At 44.4% G+C, this 16,738-nt stretch overlaps 1 protein-coding gene across 5 annotated transcripts in view; it reads left to right on the top strand.

Annotated features, from left to right (window-relative positions):
• The window catches only part of ABCC5 (ATP binding cassette subfamily C member 5), a 75,762-nt gene that overhangs the window by 31,731 nt on the left and 27,293 nt on the right, over nucleotides 1-16,738 (top strand). For all 5 annotated transcript variants that reach the window (XM_006201054.4, XM_072962083.1, XM_072962086.1 and 2 more), the window contains 9 exons: nucleotides 277-424; nucleotides 2,618-2,766; nucleotides 3,166-3,273; nucleotides 6,794-7,150; nucleotides 10,626-10,697; nucleotides 12,876-13,000; nucleotides 13,122-13,194; nucleotides 14,912-15,115; nucleotides 15,978-16,121. In XM_006201054.4, the coding sequence (XP_006201116.1) occupies nucleotides 277-424; nucleotides 2,618-2,766; nucleotides 3,166-3,273; nucleotides 6,794-7,150; nucleotides 10,626-10,697; nucleotides 12,876-13,000; nucleotides 13,122-13,194; nucleotides 14,912-15,115; nucleotides 15,978-16,121 (1,380 nt within the window). The remainder of the gene's footprint in view (nucleotides 1-276; nucleotides 425-2,617; nucleotides 2,767-3,165; nucleotides 3,274-6,793; nucleotides 7,151-10,625; nucleotides 10,698-12,875; nucleotides 13,001-13,121; nucleotides 13,195-14,911; nucleotides 15,116-15,977; nucleotides 16,122-16,738) is intronic.

Genomic DNA, 16,738 nt, shown 5'->3' with positions numbered 1-16,738 from the left:
TGGCTCTCCCGCTTCCCTTTGGTAGCAACAGATATCTGTAGTAACTGATGACAAATACTTACTTGTCTTAAGTTTCTTACAAAGGGATAAGAGTTAAACACTATTTGACTATCATTTAATAGACCACTTTGATTAAAAGGCAGTGCAGGGACACTCACTTTCTGCGATGCTCACTTTATTTACAATAATCTTAAGTGGATTTATTTCCCCAAAAGACTAGACAGTTCTTAAATCTGGATAAACTCTGATTTGTCATGACATCACTTTTCCTTTCAGATGTTTGTATCACGGATCACTGCATATTTTAGGAGAAAATGTGTGACCATCACAGATGACCGTGTCCAGAAGATGAATGAAGTCCTCACCTACATTAAATTTATTAAAATGTATGCCTGGGTCAAAGCGTTCTCTCAGAGTGTACAAAGTGAGTTTAAAGACTTTGTATGTCTATATGGTAGAAGGACTTTGGCTTCTTTGCTTCCTGAGCACATTAGCTACTGGGAATGCTAATGTTACAGGATCATTATATCTTCCATTCTTGTAGTACCTTATGAACTTTACATCAATAGGGGTCTTAGAGACTGGAACCCATAACCTCATCTCACAAATGAGGAAATTGAGACCTGAGAAAATTGTGATTTTTTTGCCAAGATAATATAGCTGGTTATGAGTAATTCACTCAGTTTCAAAGCCCCCATCTATACTTTAATCCAGCCTGTAATTTTCTGGGCTGGCCATGAGGACATCACAGAAAACATGATCAAGTGGGTGCTGAGAGCTCCACTTCTGCCCCCTGTACTCTGTGGGTTCATGTCCACTACAGGTAGGTAGGGGTGAGATCCTGGGGGGATGAGTGCTGGGAGAAGCACTGGATGGGGTGTCAGGACAGCTGGACTGTGGGCCTGCCTCTGCCACTCAATCACAGAGGTTTTTGAATTTTTTTTCACTCAAATAATTGATTCGTGTTGAGTCACAAGGCTCTCAGTGCCTGGCCCTATCCTGACCCATAAATTCAGTGCAGACATAAACATGTATGTGAAAGCCACAAAGCTTGGAGGAATAGTTAGCACAGGCTGGGCATTCAAAAGGATCTCAACAAAAGTTGAAATCTGGGCTTTAAAAAAGGTGAAAGTAAAGAAGAATATATTTAAAGCATTTTAGAGTTTAAACAAGAAGACGTAATTACATTTAAGCTTAATTTAAATATAAAAGATATGGTGGTTTGAGATTTGCAGATACTAGCTAATATATATAAAATAGATAACAAGTTCATACTGTATAGCACAGGGAAGGATATTCAGTATCTTGTAGTAACTTATGGTGAAAAAGAGTGTGAAAATGAATATATGTATGTTCATGTAAAAAAATTAAAAATAAATAAATAAAAGGTATGGGCTGTTAGTGGACCATAACCTCATAGGGAACTAACCTGAATACGTTCCAATTAAAAAGTTGGTGCAATTTTTTGTTGAATAGAAATGCAGTGTTCAGATCAAGGAAGCTGTTTTATTTTCACTGCTTGGTTTGTTGAGTAAACCTTCAGGAACATTGTGTCCAGTTCATAAACTTGCATTATGAGCAGTCATCCAGAGGGCGGTGACCACTCAGAAGTGTCCAGCATGGATTAGGCTCCTTCATTAAGTAGTGAGTGTGTTGCTAATAGAATGGAACAATTGGGTGCTATCAGGACATCTGCCAACCATGTTGTTGGCAGGGTCACACTGATGGTCCATTCTGACCCTCATTTTCTAATTTTCTTGGTTTTATAGTCTTCTTTCTGAGATTCTGCTTGTTCTTCGGCCTCTGATTTTACCTCTGTATATTAGCTTGAAAAGATCATTTTTGCTCACTATAGACTTGGGCGAGGTATATGATAAATCTTAAAGCAATGAGTTGGACTTTTTAAAAGTTCGACTTAAGAGCTGGCTCTAAAGATAGTTCCCAGGGTTTGGGGCAGTGGTAACACATTTAAGGTCAGTGCACAGCCTCTCAGCAGAATTGCTTTTATGTTTGAAAATACCTCTCCACTTTGTCGTGCTTCCTACTCCATGGCTACTCTGTTAATAAGGCTGTTGGTTTTGCAAATGTTTAAGAAAAATCATCCTGCTTACAAAAATTGTTTTTTACTCATCTTCTTCCTGCCATCCTTACTGCTTTGGGTGTGAAAGCCTCTATCCTAGCACCAACACACTAGTAAATCTTAATCCCTTTTTATTTCTCCATTACTGTTGTATAGTCTTTCCTCTAAGTAGGTAAGCAAGAAATAAACAACAACCAGGTAAACAAACAAAACTGACAATGGCAGATATAATTAATGTGTTCTGTCCTTCTAAACATAAGAAATTTGCAGAAAAGAATCAGGCTAAGGCAGAAGATGATCATTGTACTGATAGGTAGTGACTGTCTTCTATTAGATTCATCCCCATGATTAGATCCATTTCAAACCTCAGGCTTTTGTGATAGTAATTAATAGTCCAATTGACTGAGTTTTTTGCATCATAAATGTTACAGGGTTGTTTTAAAACCTACCTATTTGGTGGCTGAAGACCTGCCAAGTGTTGTTTGGTGACAGAGGAGCAACATCTCATAATTTCTTTCACTTGCTTCTTACTCTTAGAAATCCGAGAGGAGGAACGTCGGGTGTTAGAGAAAGCCGGGTACTTTCAGAGCATCACTGTCGGTGTGGCTCCCATTGTGATGGTGATCGCCAGCGTGGTGACCTTCTCTGTTCACATGACCCTTGGCTTTGATCTGACAGCAGCACAGGTCAGCGAGCCCTCAGAGCTTGGGGACATGTTAGAAATACCACATATAGAGATGCTCTGGTCCTCTTGTTAGTAGATTTGGATTATTTCATTCATGCAGTTAATCCGAGAAGTGGAAGGGTGGGGATTTAGCTCCACTGCACAAATAGCGCATGGGTTGTTTTCGGTCAGCCCAACTTTGGATTTAGTTCTGAAAATATAGATCATCGTTTGGCTCAGATTCACTGAGAATTTTAATTGGAAGTCTCATAAAAATATATATCTGAAATATATCTGACTTGTACCAACAGTTGACAGTTAAGTTGCAGCCTCCTTAAACCTGAAAGGAGGTTGATGGCATCTTGTTCTTTTAGTTGCATAGCCTCATCGGGCTCAGTTTCTTCTCTTTTCCTATCTTCAGGCTTTCACAGTGGTGACTGTCTTCAATTCCATGACTTTTGCTTTGAAAGTTACCCCATTCTCAGTAAAGTCCCTCTCGGAGGCATCAGTTGCTGTCGACAGATTTAAGGTAAGTGCTTCCTTTCCCTGCTCCCTGTCAGGAGCTGTCCTTGGCAAAGCTAACTGCTGCCTTTATTCCAATGGGCCACGCCGGCTGGCTGCACTTGGCTTTTTTCATCTTTAGCCTTTTGGCAGTTGGTGAGTAAGGAGGCAGCAAAGGAGGCTCAGTTAAGGGACTTTTTCAAAGAAATATTAATTTTTACCTTTTGTAGACAGCCTACCTAGTTCTGGGCTCCCAAAATTACAGCGTTCCCCTTCAGAGCTAGTCCCTTCTGCCTGGACCTAACATGACACCTGTTATAATTTACTGGGCCTTTAAGTGATTCAAACCTAGGTGATTGGAATTGTCAAGTGACTGTCAACTTTCTGTTGCCTTGATCTACATCTGCCTCTACCAACACGCTGTCGGTCATAAGCCTTTTTTGATACTTTCTTTTGTCTGTCCTGCGGTTGCCGCTCCTGATACAGGGAATGCAGTCAAAAGGGAATAGTCATAAAACTAGATCATACGAGAAGTGCAGTTAAGTACGTATCAGGGTTTTTTTTCTCTTGTGGGTGGTTAGTTGGTCTTGCCTCGACTGTGTTCTTTGTGCCTTCAGAATAATACAAATACAGGACACTAGAGATAGATATATTTGGGCAGGTGGAGGAAGGTCGATATTTGAAAATGGTTAATACAGTGAGGGAAAAAAAAGGGAATAGCACCTGTGTGTGGCTGGACTTTGCTGACAAAGCCACTATGTGGAGTAGCTCCTGCTAGTCCTTCTTGGCTCGTGAGAGCAATACAAAAGCAGCGTCAGTACGTCGAAGGCTGGAGGCACAGGTGTTCGAGGGGCTGATATCATCACCTTTGGTGTTCAGGAGAAAACAAATTGGGTTTTCCTCATAAGAAGAATGGAGACTAGCTTCCCAGGATTTCTTTATATTCTACTTGTTTACAGTTAACCAGGTGAATGTTGTTTGGTCAGGAAAGCTAGTCCTCAAGAATGTACCCCAAGCCCTCCCTCACCCCAGCCCAGCTGCTAGAAGGCCAGGCTCCAGGGCCCCGTGAAGAGAAGTGGTCTGATTGGAACCTGAGCTTTTATTTTGCAGAACCCGCCATATCTAGTCTTTGAAAAAGTCAGATGTTTTGACCATAAATTTGTCCCCCTATTTGTTTCTCTGTCCTTTTTAGTGAATGGATTTGGTGGCATTTTGGATGAAGGAATAGGAATTTATGGTATCAATTTGTTCTCCCCTTGTTTCTCGAGAGCTGTCTTCTTTTCATTTACTAGTGAGAACTTGTATTAGCGGGTAGCTTTTCACATTATAGCTCCTTCCTCTACCCAGGAAGCGTCAGAGTTAATAATAGAAGCAAAATCACCCACAGCTCTGTCATATGCCCCAGGAGGGTGAGTCTCCTTCTAGCTTGTTCCTTTTGGCAGTCTCCTCCTCCCCCTCCCCCGCCTCCACTTGTAGGAGGATGATAACTTGTAGAAAGGCAGTGAGAGGTTGCTCACCTTATAACTTTTCTGATAAGATGGTCACCAGTATAGTATTGCTAGATTTAGCTGATAAAAACATAGACACCCAGTTAATAATTGCACGGGACATACTTATACTAAAAGGTTATTCATTGTTTACCTGGAATCAAAATTTAACTAGGCCTCCTGTATTTTATCTGTCAACCCTATGAGTAGTCCCCTTTCAGCTCAACAGATACATTCTGAATTGATTCTTTCAGTGAATTAGAGTAGTGTTTTGATGGTCAGTGTCCTGTGGTAGAGTTGAGGTTTATGGCTTATGTACCTCTAAGATCCCGCTGTCCTGGCAGGTGCAAATCCAAGTAGGCAAAAAGTCAAGTGTCATGAGGCCCTTGTGTGCCTCAGCATGTCCAGGCAGAGAAACCTGAAGCTGAAATCCTCCTGGGAGGAGTGTGGGGACCAGCTGGACAAACTAGAGGCACTAGCAGAGTTTAATAGACCATGGACCCTAAAAGATCCTTTTGGTGACTCTTTAGGAGAGCAAAATGGTGGGAATTCTGTCAGCACATGGTTTCACTCTGTGAAAAGGGGTCAGAATGTTTGGCAGATTGTTCTGAGCCCAGTCTCTTAGGAAGGGTTCTGAACAAGAGAAACCAGTGGCTCTTTTCACAAAACTAAACTTAAAGAAAAAAATAAACTTTTTTTTTTAAAAGGTTGATCAAGGGGGGACAGGATATAGCTCAATGGCAGAGTGCTTGCCTAGCATGCACGAGGTTCTGGGTTCAATCCCCAGGACAGCCATTAAAATACATAAATAAATAATAAACCTAATTACCTCTCCCCCTATCAAAAAAAAACGAATAAAAGGTTGATCAAGAGTAAGATTATCTAGGAGATTTAGAAACATGACACTTCTGGGAAGATCAGGGATTAGGTTTGGAGAGATGTGGCAATTTAGGGATGAAAAGAGCAACCTTAGAAGTTCAGGATTTAGGAGAAAGGGCTTCTCTCAGGCAGGGGAATTATATGTTCCATTTAATAGCACCTGCAAACTTTAAAATAGTTAGGGTTCCTTGGTAACTAAGCAAAGAGTCCTGACACTAAAAGTCATCTTTTCTCTAAAGACTTTCTAATGTTGTTTTTTTAAAAAGTGTTTTTTAATCATGTTGGGAATACAACTGGGATAGCACCCTTAGAGATCACTGGGTTAAGGGAGGTGTCAGAAGTGGATTCAAAGTCACATGAAGGTCCTGGGCTGAGGTTTATTATGGTTAGTGTTTCAGATCTAATTTCAGAAACACTTGGCTTTTCAAGCCTTCCATTTTTCTTTCCCTGCCATAACTCAGTGGACCTAGGGGAATGAGTGGGAGGAAAGAGTCTTACTTTCTTCCCAAGGATGTTTCTGAGGGAGCTACCCTTCACTTCCACACAAGTCTTTTGTTTGAATTCTCACAAGTACCGAAGCAGAACTTGGAAGACGTGAGAACTTGTTGGCGAGAAGATGTACTCTGCCATCGAGAAAACCTTAGGTACTTCTTTCTAACCAGAGCAAGCTAGGGCTGGTCACAGTCTCAGCTCGGCCTCTCCCCGCAGATGTGTGCCATGTTGTACGTGAGGAAAGTGCCCAGTCTTGGGGGTCCCGAGGGAGTGGTATGGAAGTGAAACAGAGCAATGAGGGTCTTTGCAGGAGAGCAGTGTGCCCTTTGGCTTTTCTGCCTGCATTTTACTGCCTGTGACTCAGCAACTCACTAGTGAGAACGAGGGGCTGCACACCGGTCAGTTAAGTATCCTGTGGTCCACGTTAGACTGGTGGAAAAGGAGAAGGCAGTTTAGCGTAGAGTGTTGGGCTAGGTGAGGAGGCCCCGTCCCTCCTGAGGGTGTCCCCACACTCCCGTGACCTCCCTGTGGGCCTGAGGCTGGGCTACACTAATGAGCTACCTTTTGCCCTTCAGCTTCCTTCCACTGTATAGCCTGATGTGTTTTGCTACGTGAGTGTGCGCCCTAGGCTTGTCTCCCTGGTCTTGATCCAGTGTCTCATCTTTGCACCTCTCTCACAACTCCTATCAGAGTTTGTTTCTAATGGAAGAGGTTCACATGATAAAGAAAAAACCAGCCAGCCCTCACATCACGATAGAGATGAAAAATGCCACCTTGGCATGGGACTTCTCCCACTCCAGTATCCAGAACTCACCCAAGCTGACCCCCAAAACGAAAAAAGACAAGAGGGCTGCCAGGGGCAAGAAAGAGAAGGTGAGGCAGCTGCAGCGCACTGAGCATCAGGCGGTGCTGGCAGAGCAGAAGGGCCATCTCCTCCTGGACAGTGACGAGCGGCCCAGTCCTGAGGAGGAAGAGGGCAAGCACATCCACCTGGGGAGCCTGCGCCTGCAGAGGACACTGTACAACGTCGACTTGGAAATTGAAGAGGTAACTGTCCGCCGGGTGTCTGTTCTGGTTAGAGTGGGCAGCTGCTGTTCCTTGTAGCAAAGTTCTCTGTGGCTAAGGAGCAAATCTGGCCAGCTCCACCTCTAGAAGGGATATTTAGGTGCTTAACAGTAGAAATTAATAACAGCTGATATTGCGAGATACTTTACAAACAAGGAAATGAAGCATTCAGGTGGATTTTCCACGATTTTGCCCGAATAGATTTGATTATTATAGTTGTATGTAAGCTGTAATAACTGTTTCTAGTTATTATAATTCTGTGTGAGCTTCTTATTAGCACTAGGCTGTGCACAGCACAGAACCTGGCATATAATAGGTACTCTTAGTGATGCTGTGTTCGCCAATTCTATTGTAACTGTTTATTTTTAATGTAAGTAAAGGGTCATTATGATATATGATGTTGCCGCCCAGCTAGCACAGGACTAGTCTCCTCCCAGCGGCCCTCCTATGGCATGTGGCTGCCATGGAGACTCCAGGTTGGAGACTTTTAAAGTAGAGACTGCAAGGGGAGCCAGCACCACGCTGAGGGCTGCATCATCAGCATCCCGAGGGCATCTACCTTCACACATTCAACAGCCATTTTTGAGTGCCAGCTCTATGCCAGGCACCGTTGTAGGGCCTGTGGATGGAGCAACAAAAACCAAATGCCCTCCTGGAGTTTATATTCTTGTGAGCAAAGACAGACAGTAAATAAGTAAACTATATTGTACGTCAGTAGGTGCTAAAGGCTGTGAAGAAAAGGGTGGGGAGCAGGTGTGGTTGCAATTTAAATAGGCTGCCTGAGGGAAGGCCTCAATTAAAAAGTAATAACAGGCTGGGGGAAGGGTGTAGCTCAAGTGGTAGAGCACATGCTCAGCATGCGAGAGGTCCCGGGTTCAATCCCCCCATACGTCTTCCAAGTAGAAATCAGTGAAGAAACCTAATTACCACCCCCTCAGAAAAAGTAATAACAGGCAGAGTGCTTTTTTTTTTTAATACAAATTGAAGGCTTCTGGTAAGCCTGTCAAGCAAGCTGGTAGACATTGTTCCAACAGCATTTACTTATTTCATGTCTCTGTCATGTTTTGGTAATTCTCAAAATATTTCAAACCCTCCATCAGCAAAAAGATTACCACTCGCTGAGGACTCAGATGATGGTTAGTATTTATCAAGAAAGTGTTTTTAAATTAAAATAGGTACAATTGTTTTTTTAGGCATAATGTGATTGCACACTTAATAAAGTATATTGTAAACATAACTTTTAACATGTACTGGGAAACCGGAAAATTTGTGTGATTCCCTTTATTGCGATATTTGTTTTACTGCAGTGGTCTGGGACCAGCAATATGTCCGAGGTGTGCTTTTGAGCAAAGACTTGAAGGAGAGGGTTTGTGGATTTGTGGGGGAAGAAGAGCATTCCAGGGAGAGGGAACAGAAGCATAAAGGCCCCTGTGTCCAGTGTGCCTGTCACAGGAGCAGAGTGAGCGTGAGGGAGAGGAGTGGGTGCTAAGAGCAGAGAGGGTTGGGGCTCCAGAGCCTCCGGCAGTGACTTCGGCTTTACTCCAGATGGGCAGAGAAGCCCTTAGAGGGGTTTGGAGAAAAGTGATGTGATCTGACTTACACGTGAAGAGAATCATTTTAGCTTCTGGATTCAGAAGACTGTGTAAGGAAACAAGGAAGGAAGTGAGGAAAACCAAGGAAAAATGTAAGGGTTTTCTGGACCAACAGTGGTGGTGATGGAGGTGATAAGAAACGTTCATCTGCATAATTGGAAGTGGGCGTGGGGGTTCTAATGCAGTCTATGTCAAAATCGGGAACCACCCGTAGGCACATTACTCAGATCCAGAGCTGGAACTAAAGGGAAAACATAGAATTCCAGCTCTTGGAAGCTATAGGCAAAAAGGGAGATGGTCCTCAGTGAGACCACCTGAGAGAACTAGTGTGATTCATCATTGGAGGGCACACAAGTCAGTTTTTAACTTCAGTTAAGTCTTAACAGCAGGCTTCTTATTTAATAATGATTATCTTGATCAAGGCAACTGTTACATTGCTAATCAGCTGTATGAGAGGATTATTCCTTGTAATCAGCTGAAATGTACTCTTCTCCTGTCTGTTGATCCTCATTCTTCCCTTTAGAGCCACATTCACATGACAGACCTTTAGCTATTTGAATAGATACCATGATTCCCCCAGCCCCCGTTTTAGGGAAGGGGAGGGAAGTTAATATAAGCCTGCTGTCTTCTGTGCCCCAGGCACTCACTCCATCTGTGGATGTCTTCTTTAGCCACCATTCAGTCAATGGAAAAGAATTTTCTCTGTGTTCACCTGACTGGCCTGAGCAGAGTCTGACCCTGTGACTTGGTCTCCTCCTCACCACCTGGCTGTAATCTTTCAACCTCCTGGACCATGTCAAAAGCTTTGTCCAACATATTTTTATTAAGTACCAGACATTTGGCTTGGCCCTATAAGGAGAACTCCTTCCCTCAAGTTGCTCAAAGCCCAGTAAGAGACAGTAGTTGTTTAAGTAACAAGATCAAGTTCACACAGCTGGCAAGTTCTAGTGGAGATGGGGTTCACATCAAGACCCATCTGGTGGGGGAGGATATAGCTTAGTGGTAGAGTGCGTGCTTAGCATGCATGAGGTCCTGGGTTCAATCCCCAGTGCCTCCATTAAAAAAATAGTAAATAAATCTAATTACCCCCCAAATAAAAATAAAGAAATGAAAAGACTCATCTGCCTGCAGAACCCCTGCTCTTCACAGCATCATACTTCACTCCTTTCCTTCCCTGCAAGACTTGAGGCAATAGAGGGTTGCTGAACAAGTGGCCCTGTTAAAAATCACTGCCCATGGAGAACTCATTATTTTGCCTGAGGATGGTCAGTTAATCCCAGGTGTGGTTTTCCACTTTCATGTGGGATGGATGGTTTAAATATGCCTTCAGATTCTTGGAAATGTTTTGTAAAAAAATGGAAATGATGGTTCTCATAGTTTTTTTGTTTTTATTTTTGTTTTTTTGGAAGATGATTTATAGGTTCTAGAGAAAAAAACATAAAATGGAAATCAAGAAAATAATTTCTTGATATAAAAAATCAAGAAAATAATCAAGATTCCTGCCTTCTCTTCCAAAAACAACAACAAAAATAAACAAGTAATCAAAAAGCATGGGTTACCAATAAAGTAGGAAAGGGGCTCAGCCTTTCTAGAAGTGATGTGGGATACCTTAATGTGTGCAGCATATGTAATTTTTCAAAAAGGCTTACACATCTGTTACCTCGGTGCATCCCCACAGAAACCCTGTGACGTGGGTGGCTGACGAGCGAGAAGAGAGGTAAATGACTTGCTGGGTCGTCAGGATGACACAGTTCCCATAATGATGGAGTGTCATTGGTGCTTTTTTCCTCAAAGAAATCAGAAGTCCTAGAGAAGAGTGGTCGGTAGTCCTTTAATGACCTTCCTCTTTCGTGTGCTTTGTCCAGGGTAAACTGGTTGGAATCTGTGGCAGTGTGGGAAGTGGAAAAACCTCTCTCATCTCATCCATTTTAGGCCAGGTAAGATTTTGTTATTATCCTTGGCATATTCTGCTTCTTTCTCTGGATTCTGCTTAGCAAGAATCTCAGGAAAAGTGAACTTATTTCCTGAAGAGTCAGGAAAGGTGGAAACAAAATGACCCTTGGTCTGTATCACACCCCTGGCTCTTGCCCCCCCATATTCCTACCCCTTAACAACAGCATTGTGTCTGGAAGGGGACTCAATGGATGCCTGGTGAATGATTGATACCCAGCTGGAGTCATTTGTTTCTCATGCCTTCTTTTATCCAGCATGTATTTATTGAGTGCTGTAGGTATGCCAGGCAGTGTGTTGGGAAATGTCAGAGGTAGCGATGGACAGATGGCCAACAAATGGAAGACGCAGAGCTGACTAGCCTCACCAGCCTCCCTGTTAGAGAAAGCCTTCAGGATTTGATCTAGAAGCAAAGACCCACTGTTTTCAGCCTAACCATTGAAAGAACTATGCCCTCAAGGAGTTCATGGCCTAGTTGGGGCACTTCTAGACACACAGGTGTAGCACGGGGCAGTGTGTGAATAGTGCTCAGAGGGCCCAGCAGAGAGCTGTCAACATTTAGAGTGGGGATCATCCAGCTAAGACAGATTATCTTGTACTATGTTTTAGAACCAAATAATCAGCAAAACAAAATACTCCCCACCACTCCCCCGGCAAAACCCCAGGGTACTTCCACCTGCTTCTAAACTTGGATTAAACTAGCTTGACTTAGATGGTTGAGATGAGGATGAATTTAAGCTCATTCCTCCTGATGGATGAGGTCCTCCGAATCGTTTATCCATATTGAGGAAACTTAACAAGTGGGAGAAGAGTTTGGGGAAGAGTGTTTTGTAGCATCCAGTTTATGGGATACTTTATCTTGTTCAGCATCGCTGTCACACTTGGTGGAGTTGTGTCTCCTTGAGAGCCATGGTGTCCAGGGTGGTCTGAGGAAGGCTGAATTCAAATCATCTGGACGAGCAGCTCCACACCCCCGCCACTTTCTGCTTTATGAGACTCTACAATGGCCGGGTTCAGCCATTGGTCTTTGTAAAAAGCCAAAAACCTCCTAGATGATTTCTGATAGTCAGATTTAAGGGCCAGTGATGAGAGACACAGGCGGAGTAAAGCAGAAGGAGGGTTAGTGGGCAATGGTTAGATTGAAACCTGAGTGGGTCTTTGCTTCTGGATCAAATCCTGACAGCCCTCTCTGTCTGACAGAGGGACTGCGAATACTGGTCAGCCCAGCTTCTTTACAGTTCAACTATTTTTTGGCAGTCTGTAGTGTGGGGTGTTTGCACTGTAGCAGCCAGAAGAGCTGGGTTTCCACAGTAGACCTTCGGTGGGTTCCTGAGCACTTTTAAGTGCATATCAGAGTGCTTACCGGTTTGTGGGCAGTCGGTACCACTGTGTTATGATCTGTGTGTATACCCTGTGTGTTACAGTGTTTGAAAGGACAAGCTTGTATGTGCAGGTTGGTTAATGACACTGTTTTAAGCTCTAGCATCCCTAATGCAAGACGAATGTCTACTGTTAGTCCCAAAAGGAACCCTGAAAGAGGGTAAAATGGGTAAATCAATTCATGTCAAACATTGCAACTGAAAACACAATTCAAAGCACGTGGCTCATCATTCAGTCTCTTCGTGATGGAGGGGAGCATCTGCCATCATTGCATGGATACTCTGTAATAGTAGTTGATGTCTAACTGGAATTTTTTTCCCTCTGGTCCTCATTTTACAGAAGCAGCTGATCTAGCCAACAGCCTGGATTTATTCTGTAGATGAATTGGCCTGCCCTCATCTTGAGGCGGGGACTAGCTCTAAATCCTTACAGCATCCTCCCCAGGGGAATTCTGAAAGGGCCTTCTGCTTGTGCTTCCTTTAATTAAGACAGTTTTCAGTTAGGAAGAAAGGATAATAAAGTAGCTTATGGGTTGCTGAATGAAGTATTTGTTCATTCAAGTCATGGGTTATGTTGGGCTCCCCTCACACATAAGCAAGGAGAACTTTGATTTTCTTTGCTGCTATAGCTCTCTGTGGAACAAAGGTGAAGTCTGAATTTGGGTTCAAAAGGCATCCAAGGAAATTGCCAAGACTTTCAAGTCCATTGTGGAATGTGGGGGGTTCTGTTGGCTTAGGGTGATGGTTTTGCATTATGATGCCATTGGATGGTGTCTGTCTCCCTAGATGACACTTCTAGAGGGCAGCATTGCAGTCAGTGGAACCTTCGCTTATGTGGCCCAGCAGGCCTGGATCCTCAATGCCACTCTGAGAGACAACATCCTCTTTGGGAAGGAATTTGATGAAGAAAGGCAAGGAATGTTTGGTTTCTGTCATGCTTTCCATCTTGGCCGCGTGAGACACAAGGCAGCCCAAGTCAGCAGGCTCTGCTCCAACCGTGTCCCTGATGCTAGGTCTCTTTGTGTCCCTCAGATACAACTCTGTGCTGAACAGCTGCTGCCTGAGGCCCGACCTGGCCATTCTTCCCAACAGTGACCTGACGGAGGTACAAGCCTGGTGGGCCAGGGTGTTTAGCAGAGAGGATTCTGGAGGAGGGGTGTCAGGGCTGTGCCAGAGCCACCTTCCAGGAGTACATCTAATTTATTTATTTTTAATGGAGATATTGGGGATTGAATCCAAGCATGAAATCTACCACTGAGCCATTCCCCACCTGCTAGGAGTGAATCTTAAATACGCTGGAGAAGAACCTACACGGGGAGCTTTGCTTTCACTGGGACTTGGTGTTAGGAAAGCATTTTGTCCTTAAGGCAGAGATATTGACACTGCCTGTTTTAAGCATATACACATTTCATGTGTCATGTGGATTTTAAACAAAATCCCATTGTTGGTTCAGAGCTCATGTATTCCACACTATTCATTTTTAAGGCCATAAGTCAAGCATGTGCCTGTTGGGCTTCTCCCCTGAACTTCACTCTACCAGCCTCCTTACTCACATATGGTCTCTAGAGAGCCCTCTCTCCTTCGGAAAGAAAGAGGCCTTAGCACAAACCTGCCTTTCTTGGGTTCTCTGCCCTGGAGCAGTTCCCAGAGGCCCATCTCTGGCACTGCCTCTTGCCCTTCTGTGTTGACCTTCCCCTCCCATGACCTGCCCCTAGGTCTCTGAGGCTGGCTTTTTTATTCGGCTGACATCAGTTTAAGCTCTCAAACCAGACTTGATGACTGGCTTAATTAGTTTCCTGGCCCTCAGGTCCTGGTTCCCTGATTAGCAGCTGATCAGCAGCATCTCTGGGGACTTGTTAGAAATACAGATTCTTAACCCCACCCAAGATCTACTGAATCAGAGATGCAAGGGGTGGGGCCCAGCAGTCTGTTTTAACAAGCCCTGAAGGTAATTCTCACACACACTCTTGTCTGAAAACCTCTGAATTAACTGAACTTTTTTTAAGGACAAGATTTTTTTTTTAAAATACAGAGCCAGATACCATTTGACAATTGATTTTTTTTTCATTTGTTCATTTACTAGCATTTATCAAGTGCTTGTTATGTGCTGGCTACATGTGGAGAAACTGCTTGGGGCACTGGGAAAATAAAGAAAAGGGACAATAATATGTGCCCTCAGAAAGCTTACAATCGAGAGAGACACCCCAGCAAAAACTCATGAAAAGGAGTCCCCTTCCTTTTGGGTGTTAGTGGAGAGGGCCGGGAGGCTTCACAGAGGAGAGGACGCCAGAACTGAGCAGACACTAACAGGAGAAGGCATGACAGTAGATATGTGTGTTCCTAATAGATACACTGTTTAAAATGACTCAGATCCCAGAGTGCTGAAGGGGGATTGGCAGTGGCGGCTGAGAGCTGCTGGGAGGCTGGATGGCAAAGGGCCCGCTTTGTGTGCCATATTTGGGTGTTTAGATTCTATCCTTTAGAATTCTAAGCAAGGGTGGTACATGGTCAGCTTTATGTTTTGGAAAGATCTTTCTGCCCATGGAAAATGGATTGTAGTTGGGTGTCAAGACAGCATTGCAAGGCCAAATACAGGATTGATTAGTAACCAGATGGTTGTGGGAGAGGGGGAGGCATCTGGGCTGATGCCCCCAGTTCTGGTGTGGGCCCTGGAGGATACAGTGGCCCTTCATCGAGGTGGGGTAATCAAGAGAAGGAGTTGGTTTGGGTGGAGGGGAGGAGAGATGACTGGGGCAATTGATCACTGAGCCTGGTTCCAGACTTGAGCTGGAGGCCTTCCTATGCTTTCTGGGCTCCTGTAGATTGGTGAGCGAGGAGCCAACCTGAGTGGTGGGCAGCGCCAAAGGATCAGCCTTGCCCGGGCCTTGTACAGTGACCGAGACATCTACATCCTGGATGACCCCCTCAGTGCCTTAGATGCCCATGTGGGCAACCACATCTTCAACAGTGCTATCCAGAAGCACCTCAAGTCCAAGACGGTTCTGTTCATTACCCACCAGTTACAGGTATGGTGCTTCCTTCCCCAGGCTGCCCTCCTTGGCTTGAGAAATCAGAAACAGGGAGATAGTTGGTCCCAGTCCCTTCGTGGGGCTCCTAGATGTCCCTGGAATCATGAGTGTTCACTGCCTCAGCAAGTTGCTCTCTGTCCCACTGTACCAATAAAACTCACTATACCAGATGGCCATCTGAATCAGAGCTCCTTGGAGCATGTTAGCTTCTGCATATAAATCAGTGAGTAAAAGGGCTGAGAGGAGTAGGCAGCAAATGGAGTTTGGGTATGAGATGGTTTGGGGAGCACTGTGTTAACATCTGTATGCGAGGGGGAACTGTTCAGGGAAAACAAACTCTTCTCCCTCTGTCATCCCGTGACAAGCAGCCGTTTCAGAGAGCAGCTCAAGGATGTTGCCCTCTGCTTTGCATATGTTGTCAAGTTTGGGGGGCTTGCCCGCCCTTCAGTAATGGAATGTCTGTAATTATGTGTACTTCTGAGTAGTGAAGGGATGTGAAGTTTGATGCAGGTTTTGGGAGGCTTCATCAGCAGATTTATGTTGAAAACTGGAGGAACTGCTTTTTGATCTCCATCACAAGGCAGCATAAGCTAAAGCAGGGGTTCTCAGTCTTGGCACTATGGGCTTTTGGGGCCAGAGAGCTCTCTGTTGTGGGGGCTGTCCTGTGCATTCCTGGCCTCCATCTACCAGATGGCAGGAGTACTCCCTCCAGTTGTACCAAAAATGTCTCCAGATATTGCCTACTGCCCCCCGGGGGCTCAGTCACCTCCAGGTGAGAACTGCTGAGCTAAGGTGTAGATATTTGGATGTATTTGCACAAATATTAGCCACACTATGTGGTCCCTGTCTCTGTCCCCAGTACCTGGCTGACTGTGATGAAGTGATCTTCATGAAAGAGGGTTGTATTACAGAAAGAGGCACCCATGAGGAACTGATGAATCTAAATGGTGATTATGCTACCATTTTTAACAACCTGTTGCTGGGAGAGACACCCCCAGTTGAGGTAAGTGTCACATGACGTGTGTGTGTGTGTCTTTCTAGCAAGGGAGACATGACTGTAGAGAAATCTCAGCTGAACCCAGTGTCTGTGTCTTTTTGGCAGAGACCCTATTTTCTGGTGACCAGACTGTGGTGCATCAGATCACATGCTGGTTCTACTCCAGGAGGGCAGGATTGTGGGGCTGGTGGGCCGAGGTCTTCTATCAGAACTTACTAGGAAGGCAGTGGCAGGGAGAAGGATGTGGGCTCAGTGAGCGCTGTTATTCCATTGTAACTTACTTTCATAAAGTCCACCAAATCCTGACTGAAGCATTGCAAATCTCCTTTCTTAACAGTCAGATGCATAAGGTGCCAGGGAAGAGACATTAAATACTGCATACATTTGAAAATTATCCACAGTATCTGGCTGCTGACTTAGTACTCTTTAACTAACACCGACTGTGGCCCAGTTACTGGATTAGGCACTGTATAGATGCCATGCAATTTAGTCATTTTAACAGAGCTCTGCGGCAAAGTATGATTATCCCCCACTTTTACTGCTGAGAAAATGGAAGCTCAGAGGGTAAACAGCTTGCTGAAAAGGTTGGTTTGACGCTAAAGCGCCCATTCTGCTGGGCTGCC

The sequence above is a fragment of the Vicugna pacos genome, chromosome 1 (genome assembly GCF_048564905.1).
Source record: "Vicugna pacos chromosome 1, VicPac4, whole genome shotgun sequence".
NCBI classification, from domain to species: domain Eukaryota; kingdom Metazoa; phylum Chordata; class Mammalia; order Artiodactyla; family Camelidae; genus Vicugna; species Vicugna pacos.
This window is presented reverse-complemented; position numbering and strand designations above follow the sequence as displayed.